The sequence below is a fragment of the Corylus avellana genome, chromosome 7 (assembly GCF_965113065.1).
Source record: "Corylus avellana chromosome 7, dhCorAvel1.hap1.2, whole genome shotgun sequence".
NCBI lineage: Eukaryota > Viridiplantae > Streptophyta > Magnoliopsida > Fagales > Betulaceae > Corylus > Corylus avellana.
Genome location: NC_142496.1, coordinates 27,074,280 through 27,089,902, shown reverse-complemented (window position 1 = coordinate 27,089,902; position 15,623 = coordinate 27,074,280). Strand labels below are relative to the sequence as shown.

Genomic DNA, 15,623 nt, shown 5'->3' with positions numbered 1-15,623 from the left:
ACTAAAAAGAATCTTGTTCTACCGATTTGAGGGTGTTATAAATTTTTCCCCCCCATTTTGAATGACATTTTTTTTTTTTTTTCATATTTAAGTACTTATCTTGGAAATTATTTTTGTTCCAAAGTGATGTGGCGGTGATAAAAAAAAATGACAATAAAATTAAGCAAGGAAACAAGCTTTAGCTGCCACTAGGTAGACAGCTTAGTTGGAACAGAAATCTATTGTGAAATGAATTAATTGAAACAAAATGGAGCCTCAATATTTACAAATCATCTGAGTCCATCATTTGTCATGTGTAAATGTGACAACATCACCCTAACTTTTTTCCTTCATATTTTTGCATCTGCTGGATATCATTTCCATTTTCCTAGTGTTAGTTCAAGCCCTAAGAGAGACAATCTAAGATGACAAGGTTCGGATTTCCAGCTGAGTTGATTTCCAGGTAAAGGCCTTGTAACTTCAAAAGAGGCACCAAAGATTCATCCATGGTAAATTGAACCTCTGTTGGATGGAAGACAAAAGAAAGCTCTAAAAGGTTAGGCGAAAACCTCCATTAGAGTTCCCTGCAGGCCTCTTCCTTGGTTGTACTCTTAAGAGTACCATAGTTCCACATCAATCTAAGTCAACTACAAAAATATTTCAGTGATTTGAGACTTCCCTTCCATGAGTCCTTCCGAGGGGCACATTGCTTGAAATATTTGAAGGACTGCAACTATGTGAACCATGAATCAACTGTGTGATAGATTGAGAAGGCCTGACTTGAAGCATAGAGCAGTGAGGATGATGGAAAGCCTCAGTGGAGCTAGAAATTTTAGAATTATAATGTTGAAAGTATCCACTGAAAGAAACAACAACAAATTACATTGCTTGAAGCCAAATTGAGTAGCCAAGCAAGAGCAATTCAACAATCGCAATCTGAGTAGTTTGGGAAGTATTTTTTACCAACTACAAGGCAGATTTCCGTTCGTACTCCGTGTGCCGGCAGAGACTGACATCGGATCTTTATGCTTTGTTCCATCTCCTGCCGTATGTCGCTTATCCTAGAAGATCCCACACAGATACAAAAGATGTGAGTAAATCAGTCATATATTTGTTTCTCTTTTTTCTATTTAATTTTTTAATTAGCTGGAGGCCATTATGGCTAATGATTAAGGACTTACTGTAAGATTCACTGCAGAAAATGTCTGCACACAGAGTGAAACATTTTGATCATGTGAATTTCGTACAAAGGGATGGTCAAGCAACTTGCTAGCTGTTGGCCGTTCTGCAGGATTTCTCCTAAAGCAACAACGGAGGAAATCCTTTCCCTCTGGGGATAATGTTTCTGGTATGGGTGGGGATCTATTCAAAACTTTGAACATAGCTTGTGGCTGGAAAAATGAAGGAAGTTAGGATACTTAAAAAGAGATAAAAAGTTAAAAACACAAGCGCATGCAAAAGTAATGTAATTAAAATGTATGTTGTCATGTCCAAGGGTGACATGGATACCTGGTTGAATAAAGAAAACATATGAGCACACATTGTCTCATAAATGTTGTAAGATGCAAGCAGAGAAAAACAAAATTGAGAACTAGCTAAGAGTCCATTGATACCATGCAAACTGAAGAGATCAGCACATGTCGAGACACATCAACAGTGGCAAGACTATAATATTGATGCTATCATATAATAAGAACAAAGAGATAATAACAATTTCCTTATTTTATGTGCAACCAGATCTCGGCTCGCTGGATCTGAGAAAAATACTCTTCAGTGCCATCAGGAAGCAAACCATATTACACCTACCGGAAATCAGTACTCAAGGAGTAATAAATAGGAAAAGAAGACTACAAATTCTCCTAACATTCTAATTACAATACAAGCTACCTCAAACTAAGTAAGAAATGAGAACCATTCACACATAACTATCACCTGTTTTCAAACGCACCTCAAGATTTCAACCCCTAAATGCATTCTTATGGAATTAGGGTCATGTTACCAAAAAAGAAAAAGCATAATACAAACAAGCAGTTATTCATGAGCAAATTAACCACAAGAAATTCCTTAGCACAAGCGTGATTCTTAAGCAAGTCCATATAAATCAGGTAGGTTGAATATATACGGAGCACATGAAGCTGTGGCATGTAGACAACATTTACAAGCCTAGATAATGATGAATAAAGGGTAACAAGCTTAATCGTGTCCTCACCCCCGTAAAATCACTCCAAGGAGGTTTTCCATTCAGCATTTCAATGATGGTGCAGCCCAAACTCCAAATATCAACGGCCAAAGCAAGATCAGGATTGGGATCATTTTGCATCGCAGCTTGCATGACCTGCACAACAGTAATCAGAGTCAAGAAAAGAAGGGAAAGGCACAGGCTCTATACAAACTTACATCAAATTGCAACGTGAAGTACCTCTGGAGCCATCCAGTATGGACTGCCCTTCAAGGAAAGATTATAAGATTGTCCTGCAAGCTGAATACAGACAAGGGTTCAACTATGAAAACAACAGAAAGAAAGAAAAAAGAAAAAAGGGGAAAAAAAACTTCAGGGTCAGTCAAAGAATTGAACTATAGTTATAAAGAACAGACCAAATAGTAACGTTTGGTCCAGATTATGCAGAATTAAAAGTATCCAGGAAATGTTGGTGGAGCACCACTCACCAAAGATAACAGCAGCATTGTGGTAATCACAGATGACACTAGCTTGAGGAAGTTATAATAAGGGGATAATACATTTTATCCCCGTGTAGTTAAATTGTTAAACATGGAACTTCTCCAAAGTTTAGTTTGTAATTAAAACCTCTATGTGATTAGGTATAAAATATAAAATCGACATATCTAGTCTATAACGAATCACATTATGATGAATTAATTGTATACATTCACCTACATCATCATCAAGTATAGTCAAATTGATTTTCTTTTCCCTTCATGAAATCATAAAATTATATATTATTCTTAGTTTTATTTTTTATTTTTTTATTTTTTTTTTATGAATGAATAAACGACAAATGAGGGAGGTTGTAACATTGTATAGTGACATGACATTTTCTGATTGGTTAGGAGATAATGTGTAGCTTGTGTTACTTTGAACATAAATATGAAGGGGTTAAGTCTTACAAACTACGCTTAAAGGAGGTTCCATGTTTTAAGACATCCTCTACACTTAGAACAAATCCCAAACGACCTTTCCCACAGCCTAACCACAGGGGTCTTCTATGTATTTTTCCCTTGCAACAACTAACAAATTGTAAGGTGCCGATAGAAATTTAACACTTACATGTTTAGCCAGCCCAAAATCTGTAAGTTTAACAACACCAGATGCATCAACAAGCAAATTTGCACCTTTGATATCCCTGTACAGCACAATCATCCAAGTCACCAAAACCTCATATCAACAAAACAACCAGACTTCTCGAACAATGTGCTTTACTGGCCACTAGAAGTAGCTGGCAAATTAAAATTAAAATTGGCACAATTCACAAAATTAGCGGATATATATAACTAAAAAACTTGGTATTCCTTATAATCTTCCTAACAAGGCCAATTGGTTCTCTTATATTTTCAAAGAATGCCCATTACATAATCATGTGTTTGGTTTTAAAAAATTCAGTTTATCCATAATTTATTGAAATGCATTTTATGAAGTACAGTACATGGTTAACAGAGAAATAAACTGCAATGCAAGTTTTTTCCTTAACGTGATAATTACCTGTGGATAGTCTTTTTGCTATGCAAGTAAGCCAACCCAGAAAGGATATGGCGAGTGAAATTGCGAACTATAGACTCAGTAATAGCTCCAAAATGTTCATGTACATATTTATCAATTGATCCCGGATGAATATACTCCAAATATATGTAAAAGTGGTCATCAACCTACCAATAAACATTGTTCCCTTAATTGGTCAGGCGTACGAAAACCAATATAATATAACAAGAACCAAAGCAATACTCACTATCTCACTGCCATAATACTGCACAATGTTGGGGTGGTTCAGTTGGTGGAGAACTTTTATTTCCTGATGCAACAAATGAGTAAGAACAGAACTAGAATATCTGAAAGACAAGCAAAACATCTACAAAGCTAGAACTGAATTTCCAATTATTAAGATAAGGTCTCTGTGCATGCCCTTAATTGACGAAATAGAAAATGCTAAAAGCATGAACTGAAAACCCCAAACAACAATGGTTATCATTGTGATTTATCATGCAGATTTTTTTCTGTAGAGAGACAAGTGGTCTTAGGTCCTTAGCACCAGTGAAAGGGGACAAAACAAGAGTGTAAATAGTCTTAGGGAATGCCACTTATTGGAGTCTAGAAGGGTCTAGGGTTCCCAAGAGCCAAATGGCCATTACGCAGGTTGCAGACATCTATCTCCATCATGTAGTAGGAACCAAAGCTCACTCCCTTCCTACAATTTATTATAGCAACTCAACTCAATTAAGCCTCAATCTTAATCGACTGTGGTTGGCTCTATGAACCCTTCATTAACTACTCGGGGCTGTTGGACACACGTATATTTTTTCACCATTATTACCTTCTCGGTCATTTTTTGCATCTCCCTTGACAGCAACTATGCCCCAAATTAAAGAAGAACATTAACAAGTACCTGCTCCAACTGCTTTACACATTCAGCAGATTTAGGATCATCAGGAATGAGATCAACTTCCTTCATTGCACAATAAGCTCCAGTCTCTCTGCATATAAATATATAAGGCAATGTTAAGTGTAGAAGAAAGTCAATAAACAATCATCATAAATCTTCAGAAACTTGCTTACAGGTTAGTGGCAAGGTATACAGTTCCAAATGTACCACGCCCAATGCGTTTTCCTTTTTGCCATTGACCTTTAAAAGATGAAGCACGTTGTTGTTCTGTAACATGATGTGTGGTAGTTGATTGTGATTGCATAGATGATTGTGATGGTAATGTTACTCCTGGGTGATGTGTGGTAGTTGATTGTGATTGCATAGATGATTGTGATGGTAATGTTACTCCTGGGTGATGTGTGGTAGTTGATTGTGATTGCGGAGATGATTGTGATGGTAATGTTACTCCTGGGGGAAGGGGCAAAGGGTAGGCACTGATCTCTGGCCACTCCATGAAACTCTGATGTGACTGAAATGCAGTTCTTTTTGGACTTTTGGGGGTGAGCAGGGGACTTGAGACTGTTGGGCTGCATTTAGGAGACAGGTCAGGACTATGCATGGTTTTTGCTGGTGACACTTTTGAAGCAAAACCAACAAGGCTATCCTGAAATTCTTGAAAAGCCGCAGAAGAAGGAAAGAGATCTCCAGAGTTCAATCTTCGTGGGCTCGCAGCAGGACTTGAAAAAACACTGGTCGGAGCACTCCTGGCAGGAGCTTTAAGCCTCAAGTTGTAATTACCACGTTCAGCATTTACATCTTGAGAGAATCCCCTAAAAAAATTGTCTGGGGACTTGGCTGAACTTGTGGTAACAGAAGAAGGCAAAAATTCCCGAGTCTTTTTTGGTCTTTGTGGGCTAACAGGACTTGAAAAATCACATGGCAGACTGGTCCTGGCAGGAATATTCAGCCTCAAGTTGTAACGAGTAAATTCCTTATGTACATCCTGGGAGAATCTGCTATGATGGTCGCTTGTAGGTTTCACTGAAATCGTGGCAACATTATCTATGCTCTTCCTGATAGTTTAAAAGAGCAAAAATTGTTAGAGCAATTAACAGGGTGATAGAACAGACACATATGCATATACATATAGCATGTTATTTTGTTAAGCCTTCTACTATCCTGTAATCCAACCATGATTCTGAGCATAAGAAGCCACAATAAAACTGGATGTAATGCTTTGTGTCAACTCTAGATTAAAGCACAAACAGAACAAAAGGAACCAAATGAAGGATACAATATTAATTAAATTATTAAATTCATCATTTCTTGTCCTTTTGAGATAAGTGATGATTTAACTTGATGTGAGAACAGAATAGAGGTGATGAGTTCCAAGTCTAAATCTACAGTTTAGTCCTATTTTAATTAAATATTCAACCTTTTTTAGCCGCAGTTGTTGGTTTAGACTTTTGAGAAATGTGAAAGTTTTTTGTAACATCAGAACAGGTGATATGAGTCCTAATATCCAATCCACTCTACATCCAAAATCCTAATTTATGCTATCATCAAAACTCAGCTAAACAAGTAATTAAACCCAAAAGGAAGGCCAAGAAGCACAAGCTTTTACCTTCCCAGTTCTTGAGGCGACCCGAGATGAGCCTGCCCGGAATTCAACGCCGTTGACTCGGGTCTCCGACTGGAAGGCAATTCGGGAAGCGGCAACGGTTGCGGCACCGCGGAGATCGACCAGTGTTCCGACTCCCCCAGCGACGGCGACTTCCGACTCGAATCGGGAGAACCCTGCAAGCCGATGTCTTGCTCGCTCACGTGACGGAGCTTCCTCTGCCGCGTGAGGCGCCTCTGTGTAAAGGACTGTATTATCCCCCGATCCTTAACGGAATTACCGGCATTGACATCGGAAGGCGAAGAAGAAGAAGAAGAAGGAGCAGAAGAGGAAGAGGGTTTGTGGAAGTAATTCATTAGGTAGGTGAGGGGAAAGCGAAACCCGTCATGTGAGAAGTGCACCGACAGCTATGTAAGCCATGGGAAATGGGAAACACCTCGGTGATTTCTCGCTTCGCTTTTACTTGTATTATTATTAAGTTTGAAAATATTTAAATGTCAGTTTGTTTGACTTGAACAACTCAGGGACGAGGTCGGAGAGATCGGAGTCAGAAACACGATGCCTAGATTGTCCACCGAGTTTTTTTATGGTTCTGAATCACACAAACAAGGTCAAGGTTGACAAGATCTACGATGCGCCGTGTGCGTACGACAAACTCCCCCACCTTCATGTTTTATTCAAATGGTCAACCGCGGGCGCTATCGCCACCACCCACAGCCCACAACGGTCTTTTCCTTTGCACTGTTGTTACTTGTTAGCTTCTCATTGGTCTCACCGCTCTTTTTTTCATTCACCCCATAAATTATCTACAATTTATCGATTTTTAATTATGATAAATATTGATATGTCTCACTTGGTTTACGTGGCAGCAGTCATTAATTATTAATTTTTTTTGTATGAAAATTAATCAAAAAGTTGATGAGAAAACTTTTTTATCAGGATCGTTCTCCAGATAACACTCATTTTACGACCCTCAATCAATAATAGATAAATAAGCAAAAATATAAAAAAGTACACAAAAATAAGTTGGACCAAAATACACTAACTTTTAAGGTGATAAAATTCCTAAAGGGTTAACCTTCTACCTCTAAGTTTTAGTTTTAAATATAAAAATGAGTTTTGATGCTTTAAAAACGGATTTTGAGGCATTATAAACAGGTTTTGGGAATTAGAAATGGGTTTTGGGGCATTAAAAACAGGTTTTGAGGCAAGTCACGCCTGGCAGGGTTTGAGGCGTTCACCGCCAGCCAAACCCACGCTACGGGGTTTTTTTTTTTTTTTTTCCTCTGAATTGGTGTGATTGTTCTCACTTTTATTTTTTGCATTTTTTTTTAAATTGATGATATGTCACATAGTAATTAGAGGGTATAAAATGGGTGTTATCAGAATAGACTTAATAGTAGGGACTCTCATAGTTGATAAGCACTATTACGTCAATCCAGTAAAATGAAAGTAAGATAGAAGTAAAATATATAGTAGTACTTTATTATAAAATTTAATTTTTTTAATTAAAGGAAACACATGTCGCCCTTTGATTAGATATGACGCGTAGAACCATTATAAATTTACAAAAGGTTGATGAAATTATCTATTTGTTTTAACCTTAGAAAATAAATTGATCAAATTTAAGTGTTAGAAAGCGATTTGATAAAAATTAATTTCAAGGACCTTTGAAAACCTTTTTTTTTCCTAAAAATTATAATGAATTCTCGAATGTGTTTTGGAAGTTATTTATTTATTTATTTATTTTTAATTTGAAAAAGGTACAACGATGTGGTATATAAATGATAACTTTTTTTTTTTTTTTGTATTTTTAATTGTTTGTTTATATATTTATTTTGAGAAAATAAAATAAAAAATTGAATAAACAAGACCCTGGTTCTTTTATTTTCGCCTTTTCTATTAATTTTACTTGATTCAATACAGTAGAAATCCACTCAAAATTTATCAATTGTTTATATATAAAAAAAAAAAAAAGTATTAATATTAGTTAAGAATAAGTAATATAAAATTATTGTTTGCTTCTGCAAAGTTTTACACGTGATTATAATCAAATAGTTTATTGAAGTACAAATAAATCTTATTTGTTAATTTAATATTCGGCACACAAAAGAATAAATTGCCAGGTGCCATTCGTTGAAACTATGAGATTCACTCTACATGATCAGAAGGAAGAAAATGGTGTAAATGAGATTGACCTTTGACTTCAAGAGATTTTCCCTCATTTTGAACTTGTATGTTCTTTCATGACTTTTCTTAATCAATATATAATAATTTAGATTACGTGACATGTCTCTATATTTTCTTTTAATTTTTGCCTTCTCAACGCGAAAAATGCCCAAAATCAATTCCGAAAAAATAATTAAGCTTCATACAATCTTTTTTCGTTGAAGCACTATAGTCCGCATCATTATAGACATTTGAATAAAATAGTACTTCAAATTGATGACACAGAGATATACGTGGTTCGGTCTATGACCTACATCCACAAGATCAAGCCCTAAGGTTAAATTAAGCTCTTATTTCTCTGAGTAATATTTACAATATAACATGCTCCTATTTATAGGAGAATCAAGTCGGATGCAAATAGACTTATACTCTAGCTTGGTTAGCTATGTGATAATCTTTAACTATTCAACTGAAACTCAGTGATAGTCTTTAAGTGTAAGTCAGTAATAGTTTTATACTGTGAATATTATTCTTGAACTCCATGTATATTCTAACATAATATATATTATTTATTTTAATTGTTAGATTAATTGTTGATTTTTCGAAGTTTCTAGGTATACAATTTGTTGGAAACTTCCAGCAAAAGTATAGCAAACTTCCAAAGGCTTGAACGTGAAGAAAGTAGAGAAGAAGGCACAACACAAGCGTCCATCTTTTAATTAATTATTTTTATTTTTGGTATCTTTTTGTGACCAAATCCACCATGTCCAAACCTGACGTACATCTTTTTTTCTATTTTCTAGATGTCTTGTCCTGTGGACACTAATATAAACGTGGGATTAGATTTGAGTGTCAAATTTTGCTAAACCGGGAAAATCTACGTAGGTAACGTGTGCCGACACGATTATAATGCTCGTATTGATATTGTTGGAAGAATTACCTAAACACCAATAATTTATGTTACTTATTAAAAAATAATAATAACATACTACCACATAGAAATTAGTCGGTGAAGTCCGTCACATTTGGACTATTCAAATTATTTGCCAAAATTTGGACTTAAAATGGACGGGCCGGGTTGGTGAACTCCTAGAGTTTTATCGGGTCAGTGAACCATCCATTGAAGATCATCGACCCAAGGAAAAGCGCTTGTTTTGGCGCTCACACTCTACTCTCCGTCAAAGCCTCGCCAGTCCTCTGATTCCAATTCCACGATTAGGGTTTGATTTCTTGGGTTTATTTGTTGGTTATAGGGTTTGGTACAATCTGTGAAGTCAAATGACTTTGTCTGTGTTTTAGGAGTAATTTTAAAAGTTATTTTTGTGTCACTAAAAAACTGATATGACTTTTAAAATTATCATTTGATTAAAATCTAATAATGATCAATCACAAGTTCAATGATGATTTTAAAAACCACATCATTCTTAAAAGGACACCGAAAAAACTTGCAGCATTACTTATGTTTAAGACGTTTAGGGTCTTATGCAAAGGCTCATGAGGAGGGAGGCTCAGAACATTTTACAAGGTCCTTAAGCTAATTACATTTCTGACAACTTATTTTCTTTTGTTGTTTACATGGGCTTACTCTGTTTTGAGTTTCTGACAACTTTCTGCCTAGATTTAATGAGAATTTCTGAAAGTTTCTGTTTAGATTTAATGTAGACTGAGTTTCATTAGGCCCATAAATCACCAGGATATGTAAAGATTCCCTGCAATTTGACTGCTCCACTCATAGTTAGGCTCACCTGCCTAAAACAAGTGGGCTATGCAGCTCGGCCCTACCTACTTGGGCTGTAAAAAAGTGGTTCGAGGCTGTCCATTACATCATTTCACAGAATCTCATCCATACAAAAAGGTGAAAGTTAAGTGGTCGATATAATTTCAAATCAAATATTCTTCTCGTGCTTTTCCAAATCAGGATCTTAAACACGTGGGCTACGAGCATTTAGAGTTGAGACCCTTTCTTTTTAAATTAGGAAAAATTTAGGACATAATATGACTTTGTGGGGAAGGAGCTGGAGTATCCTTAATATACACGAAAAAATATATAAGGATTTTCATGGCCTGATAATCTGGACCCATGATTGCTTGGAAATTTCCAGGAAACTTTTGTATGGCACAATTTTTTCAGCACTCGTACTAATTGCCACCGTTGTTCTCGATGGGGTAATTCTTTCTTGTCCCGCACTGCTCGTTCCGAATAAGGCAAGTTTCCTGCATATTGACAAGTGCACATATAATTTCCCTGCGCCATTTTCGGCCTCCGGTATTTTCTCCGAGAGAAAAAGAGAGACATGGCGAGGTGGTTGGAGCTTCCCAAGGCAATATGGGAGTTAATCTGTGAAAAGCTTGACACGGTGGCCTGCCACAGTTTTAGTGGCACATGCTCATCGTTCCAATCGCTTGCAATGGAAAATCAATGTCGCCGCCTTTCCAGCCCGCTGCTAATGCTTCCGGGGAAGGAAAACTCCACATCCAGAGAATTCTACAGCGTTTCCGACGGCAGAACATGTGAAATCAACCTCCCAGAACTTGATGGTAAGTGGTGCCTTGGCTCATCTTACGGCTGGTTGTTCATAGTAGATTCAAGCTCCGGCGAGATCAGTCTATTGAATCCTATAACAAAGGCTCAAATTCTGCTCCCGCCACTCTCTGCTTTCAGTGATCCCCCCGGGCTACGAGGAGAAAGGAATATTAAGTACATAGAGAGGGCCACCATATCGGAAAATCCGAGCACAAGCAATGATTTCGTTGTGATAGCTATATTTACAGAGCTGAGAGTTTTTGGCTTCTGCAAACCCGGCGACCAAAGTTGGACTAGTTTGACAAGGCAGGGTGATCACTGCGAAGATGTTATCTGCCATAAGAAAAAGTTTTATGCTATAACCAATTGGGGCGCGCTTAAAAGATGGGAACATTGCCATGTCGACGCTCCGGTTGAGACGGTAATTCCGGCGCCAAAAGATGAAGAGTGTCTCCGCCGGTACCTGGTGGAGACGCCCGGCGGAGCGCTTTTGAAGGTTTGTAGGCATAAGGAATGGGAAGAAGACGATGAAGATGGGGATGAAGGCCATAGCCATACCTTGACCTTCAAGGTTTGTATATTGGATGAGAATGGGAAAAGGTGGATTCGGGTGAAAAACATGGAGGTGGCTTTGTTTGTTGGGTATAATCGGGCAATATGTGCGTCGGCCATTGATGATGACTGTCCGGGGATCCAAGCAAATAGCATTTACTTCACGGATGATTACTTTGAAGGGTATTATGAGAGCCCATATGGGTGCTTTGACAATGGCATTTTTAGTTTGGAAGATGAGAGTATCAAACGGATCTGCAAGAACCCTCCTCCTGTTTGGTCATCTCCATGCATTTGGATTAGTCCTTCTCCACGATGAAGGTCTTCAAAATCAATGAAAATCCTTAATATATTTCGATTTCATAAATTTATTTGTTGTTCATGAAATATTACATTGAATAATTGTTATAAAATACTTATATCCACTAACCCCATTAATTATATATCACGAAATTAATCTCCTAATGATCAATAAATGTGTGACAAACAAGTTATCCTCTGGATTTTTATTTATTTTTAATAAATACAGGACCACCAGTCAAATTAAGACAACTCATGATGGCCAGAAGGCTGGCCCATAGTAGTTATGGACACCTAAAGCAATAAATTGAATATTTCCAAATGTATGTTCACACGTTTATTCCATTCCTTAACTTTTTGTATTTCCACGTGGCATTGCTTGTAAGTTTATATATATATATATATATATAAATGATTTGTGTCAATATTTTACTTATATTTTTCTCATATCATCTTACAAATCAGTTATTAGATTGTCAAAAAAATAAAATAAAAAATCAGCTATTAGATTTGTAGACTTAAGTAGATCTCACCTCTTTTTTTTTTTCTTTTTTTTTTTTAAGTGTAACTCGAATATTTCATTCAACAATCAAACGTTTCTAAGCCAATACAATGTCACGAATAGACAAAGGAGTGGACATTCTCTGCGGATGCTATTCATTCACTACAGAGCCAACTTGGCCAACTGATCAGTTGCCGAATTTGCATCCCTTCGAACATGTAAGACTTGCCTAGATCGACAATTGCCTAAAGTTATCTTCACATCATCTAGCATTTGTCCTGCCTGGGCCCAGTTTTTCTCCTCCCCTTGAAGGCTCTGAACCACCTCGAGGGAATCCCCTTCGAGAATAGCATGCTCTATTCTAAGTTTCCTGAGGAATTGGGCTGCTGTCCATACCGCCACTGCTTCAGCTGACTTATATGGATCTTACTTAAGTCAATGGTAAATCCCACAAATTAATCTAATAGTTGATTTAATAAATTTGTAGGATAAAAAAAAAAATATACAGAAATTATTGACATTAATAATATTTCATATATATATATATCCCTCTCTTTACTCATTGAGAGAGAGATATTTCCTACTCAAATTTATTATTTATTCTTTAGTCAAGGGATGCTTATTTTCGTGAGAAAGGGATAGGCGGCACGTGCCACTATTAGAGAATTTGACCAATGCTTCTCTACTCCTTTATATTGACTATTCATATTTGGTTCATATGCAATGCATATCAATGTTTCAAAAGTTTCTTCCTCCGGGCATGATTGATATATTGAATAGATATCAAAATGGGAACAGGATGTGAGCACGTTTAGTTTGCGGAATAATCATTCTATTAAAAAAATTATAGCTATTATGAAAATGGAAGACGCTATAATAAAATAGTTATTCATACTTATTAGTTAATTAGTTATAATATGGGAGTATAATTCTAAATATGTATTTCATTATTTGGGTGTGATAATGAAACAGGATTTGGGTTAAGAGCCTCAAAAGAAATGTTATAAAAGATCTTTTGTAGTTTGTTTAATGGTCTATATTTAATTTTAAGTTTTTTATGAAGAAAAAAAAAAACCGTTGAAAAAACTAAAAAAAAAAAATCACCTATATTTTTTTTACCACACTTATGTCAAATCCAATGAAACAAAGCCTATTATACGAACAAATAAATAAGATGAATAATGATGTGAGGTGGAACATTACAACCAAAAAAAAAAAAAAAAAAAAAGGAGGTGACTGACATGCATGTATCTGTTTTATTTCCAAATTTCTCTTTCTTTTTCCGCATGTTATTATATTGCTCAGCAAAAGAAAAAGAGAAAACAATCAACTATTATATTTGTAGATGTATGTAGATTTTACATAAGTCAATAGTGGACTTCATAAATTTAATAGTTAATTGTAAGGGAATATAAGTCAAATATGGAGAATTTATTGACCTCTAGCATTTCTCAAAGAAAAATTCCTTCTTGTCTTTCTGTCTTGTTGTCTTTTTTTTTTTTTTAAATAAATAAATAAGAATTACATGTATTCTGGACATATATCAATTTAATAAACTTAGGAAAAAAAAATAAAAATTCTATGACTCAATTTGAATGAAAATTGTCTTTCTTTTTTTTTTCTTTTTTTTTTCTCTCTCTCTCTCTTGTACTTTTACTTTCACACTTTTTTACTTGCTTTTAAAATTATTATTGAATCAAAATTTAATAATAATTTTAAAAGTCATGTTAAAAGTGCAATAGTCTCTCGGAATATCTCTGGGGCTGTTTGTCATTGGACTCTGTTTAGTGGCATGGAACTGTAGCAAATTTTGATTGACATGAAAAATAAATAAATAAGAATGTTTGTTATGAAAAAGTGAAAAAATTTAGTTTTGTAGTGATTTTCTTATTTGAATAATAGTAAAATATGATTGATGTGATGTAAAAAGTAAAAATGTTAGGAGTTGAATTTGAGATGAATAATATGGGGCTTTTTTGGGGGTCCATTGGCAAACAACTCCTCTATGTTCCATTAGCCGGGTTGGATACTGTTGGGCTTGACTCGTTATCCTCCATTTGCGTGGCTGGACTTGTCACCCTTCTTGATTCATAGTACGAAGGCCCGCACTTTGACTTCCCATGTCAGTTAGGGGCACAAAACCTCCTTGCCAGTTGCCACACACCAGACACCTTCTATAGATGGACCTCCCTTAACATTAAGGTAAGAGCAATACTCTTAGTGAATTAATTATTCCTTAACTAAAATTTGATTCGTTACGAGGATTCTCGTTGGACTAGTCAAAGGTAACTTTGGCTAGACCAGTAACAAAATTCAACTTCATCCGACTAGTTAATTTAATCAAAAAAATACTCTTAGTGAATTAATTATTCCTTAACTAAAATTTGATTCGTCACGAGGATTCTCGTTGGACTAGTCAAAGGTAACTTTGGCTAGACCGGTAACAAAATTCAACTTCATCCGACTAGTTAATTTAATCAAAAAAAAAAAGGCTAGCACTATCGTTCTAGTATACTATATAAATAAAAATAAATAAATAAAAAAACTCAATATCATTCTTTTTTTTTTTCTGTTGGTAGTTAAAATAAGAAGTGAGATATATGTGCTTTGAAAACGTTGATAGTTCAAATAGAAAAAATGTGATTTCATAGCTAAAATTTTCCGAGTTTTCTACTTCATTTAAATATTTTTTTATTCTTTATTTATTATTTCCATATTCTTATTTTACTTTTTATTTCAACTTTCATATTCTCTTGGTATAAATAAAAGACCATTTATTATCTAATTTTTATTCATCTCAACACAAGTTTTTTTTTTTTTTTTTTGCAATTTAATCTTTATTTTCTCGTTATGACTCGCTCTTTTTTTCAACATCATATGAACGTTTTAAACAAACGTCACATTTAGCAGGCGTGGTCACTTGCAAGGCCATAAAAAGTTATTTTCGTGACTATTTTGTTGAACCACTAATATATTCTCACAAATATTTTCAAAGAAAGTTTCGGATGAGTCGTTTTCTTTTTCTCTGTATTCAATTTGCGGTCGATAGTGACTAATTTGGACATTCTAGCAGGGTAGGAGTGACTAGTTTTCATCCATACATTCTACTTTGGAAATTGATAAGTTTTACAGCTTAGGTATACGTTCTCTTCTTGGATCTCAAACATTGCAACAAACAGAGAATTATAATTAGATTTAAGCATCGAACTTTACTTTTCCATTACATTATTTTTCTTTCCCGACAACCAAACAGAGAATTCTAATTAAAAAAACATCAAAATCACAATATATAATATCTGAAACCCATAATAATCCTCCCTTTCCTTAGCAACCAAACAAAGAATCGTAAAAGAATCAAAGAATCAAAACCTCAATATCTAC

At 35.4% G+C, this 15,623-nt stretch overlaps 2 protein-coding genes across 2 annotated transcripts; one reads left to right on the top strand and one right to left on the bottom strand.

Moving 5' to 3' along the window:
- Positions 1-219: 219 nt before the first annotated feature.
- On the bottom strand, positions 220-6,871 carry LOC132185932 (uncharacterized). The gene is made up of 11 exons (XM_059599749.2): positions 6,199-6,871; positions 4,766-5,647; positions 4,596-4,683; positions 3,942-4,004; positions 3,698-3,861; positions 3,266-3,341; positions 2,399-2,458; positions 2,189-2,314; positions 1,161-1,370; positions 943-1,040; positions 220-838 (listed from the first exon to the last, which is right to left on the bottom strand). Exons 1-11 carry the CDS (start codon positions 6,549-6,551, stop codon positions 640-642), a joined length of 2,319 nt encoding a protein of 772 aa, XP_059455732.2. The 5' UTR covers positions 6,552-6,871; the 3' UTR covers positions 220-639.
- Positions 6,872-10,448: 3,577 nt separating this feature from the next.
- LOC132185933 (putative F-box protein At5g55150) lies at positions 10,449-11,759 on the top strand. The gene has a single exon (XM_059599750.2). The coding sequence runs from the start codon at positions 10,659-10,661 to the stop codon at positions 11,757-11,759; it is 1,101 nt and encodes a 366-aa protein (XP_059455733.1). The 5' UTR covers positions 10,449-10,658.
- The last annotated feature ends 3,864 nt before the right edge of the window (positions 11,760-15,623 follow it).

Coding starts and splice junctions, on each gene's coding strand:
- LOC132185932 (XM_059599749.2), bottom strand. CDS start 6,551: ATGAATTACTTCCACAAACCCTCTTCCTCTTCTGCTCCTTCTTCTTCT. Junction 3,862..3,941: donor AGTATTATGGCAGTGAGATA/GTGAGTATTGCT, acceptor GTTTATTGGTAG/GTTGATGACCACTTTTACAT. Junction 3,342..3,697: donor AGCAAAAAGACTATCCACAG/GTAATTATCACG, acceptor TGTGCTGTACAG/GGATATCAAAGGTGCAAATT.
- LOC132185933 (XM_059599750.2), top strand. CDS start 10,659: ATGGCGAGGTGGTTGGAGCTTCCCAAGGCAATATGGGAGTTAATCTGT.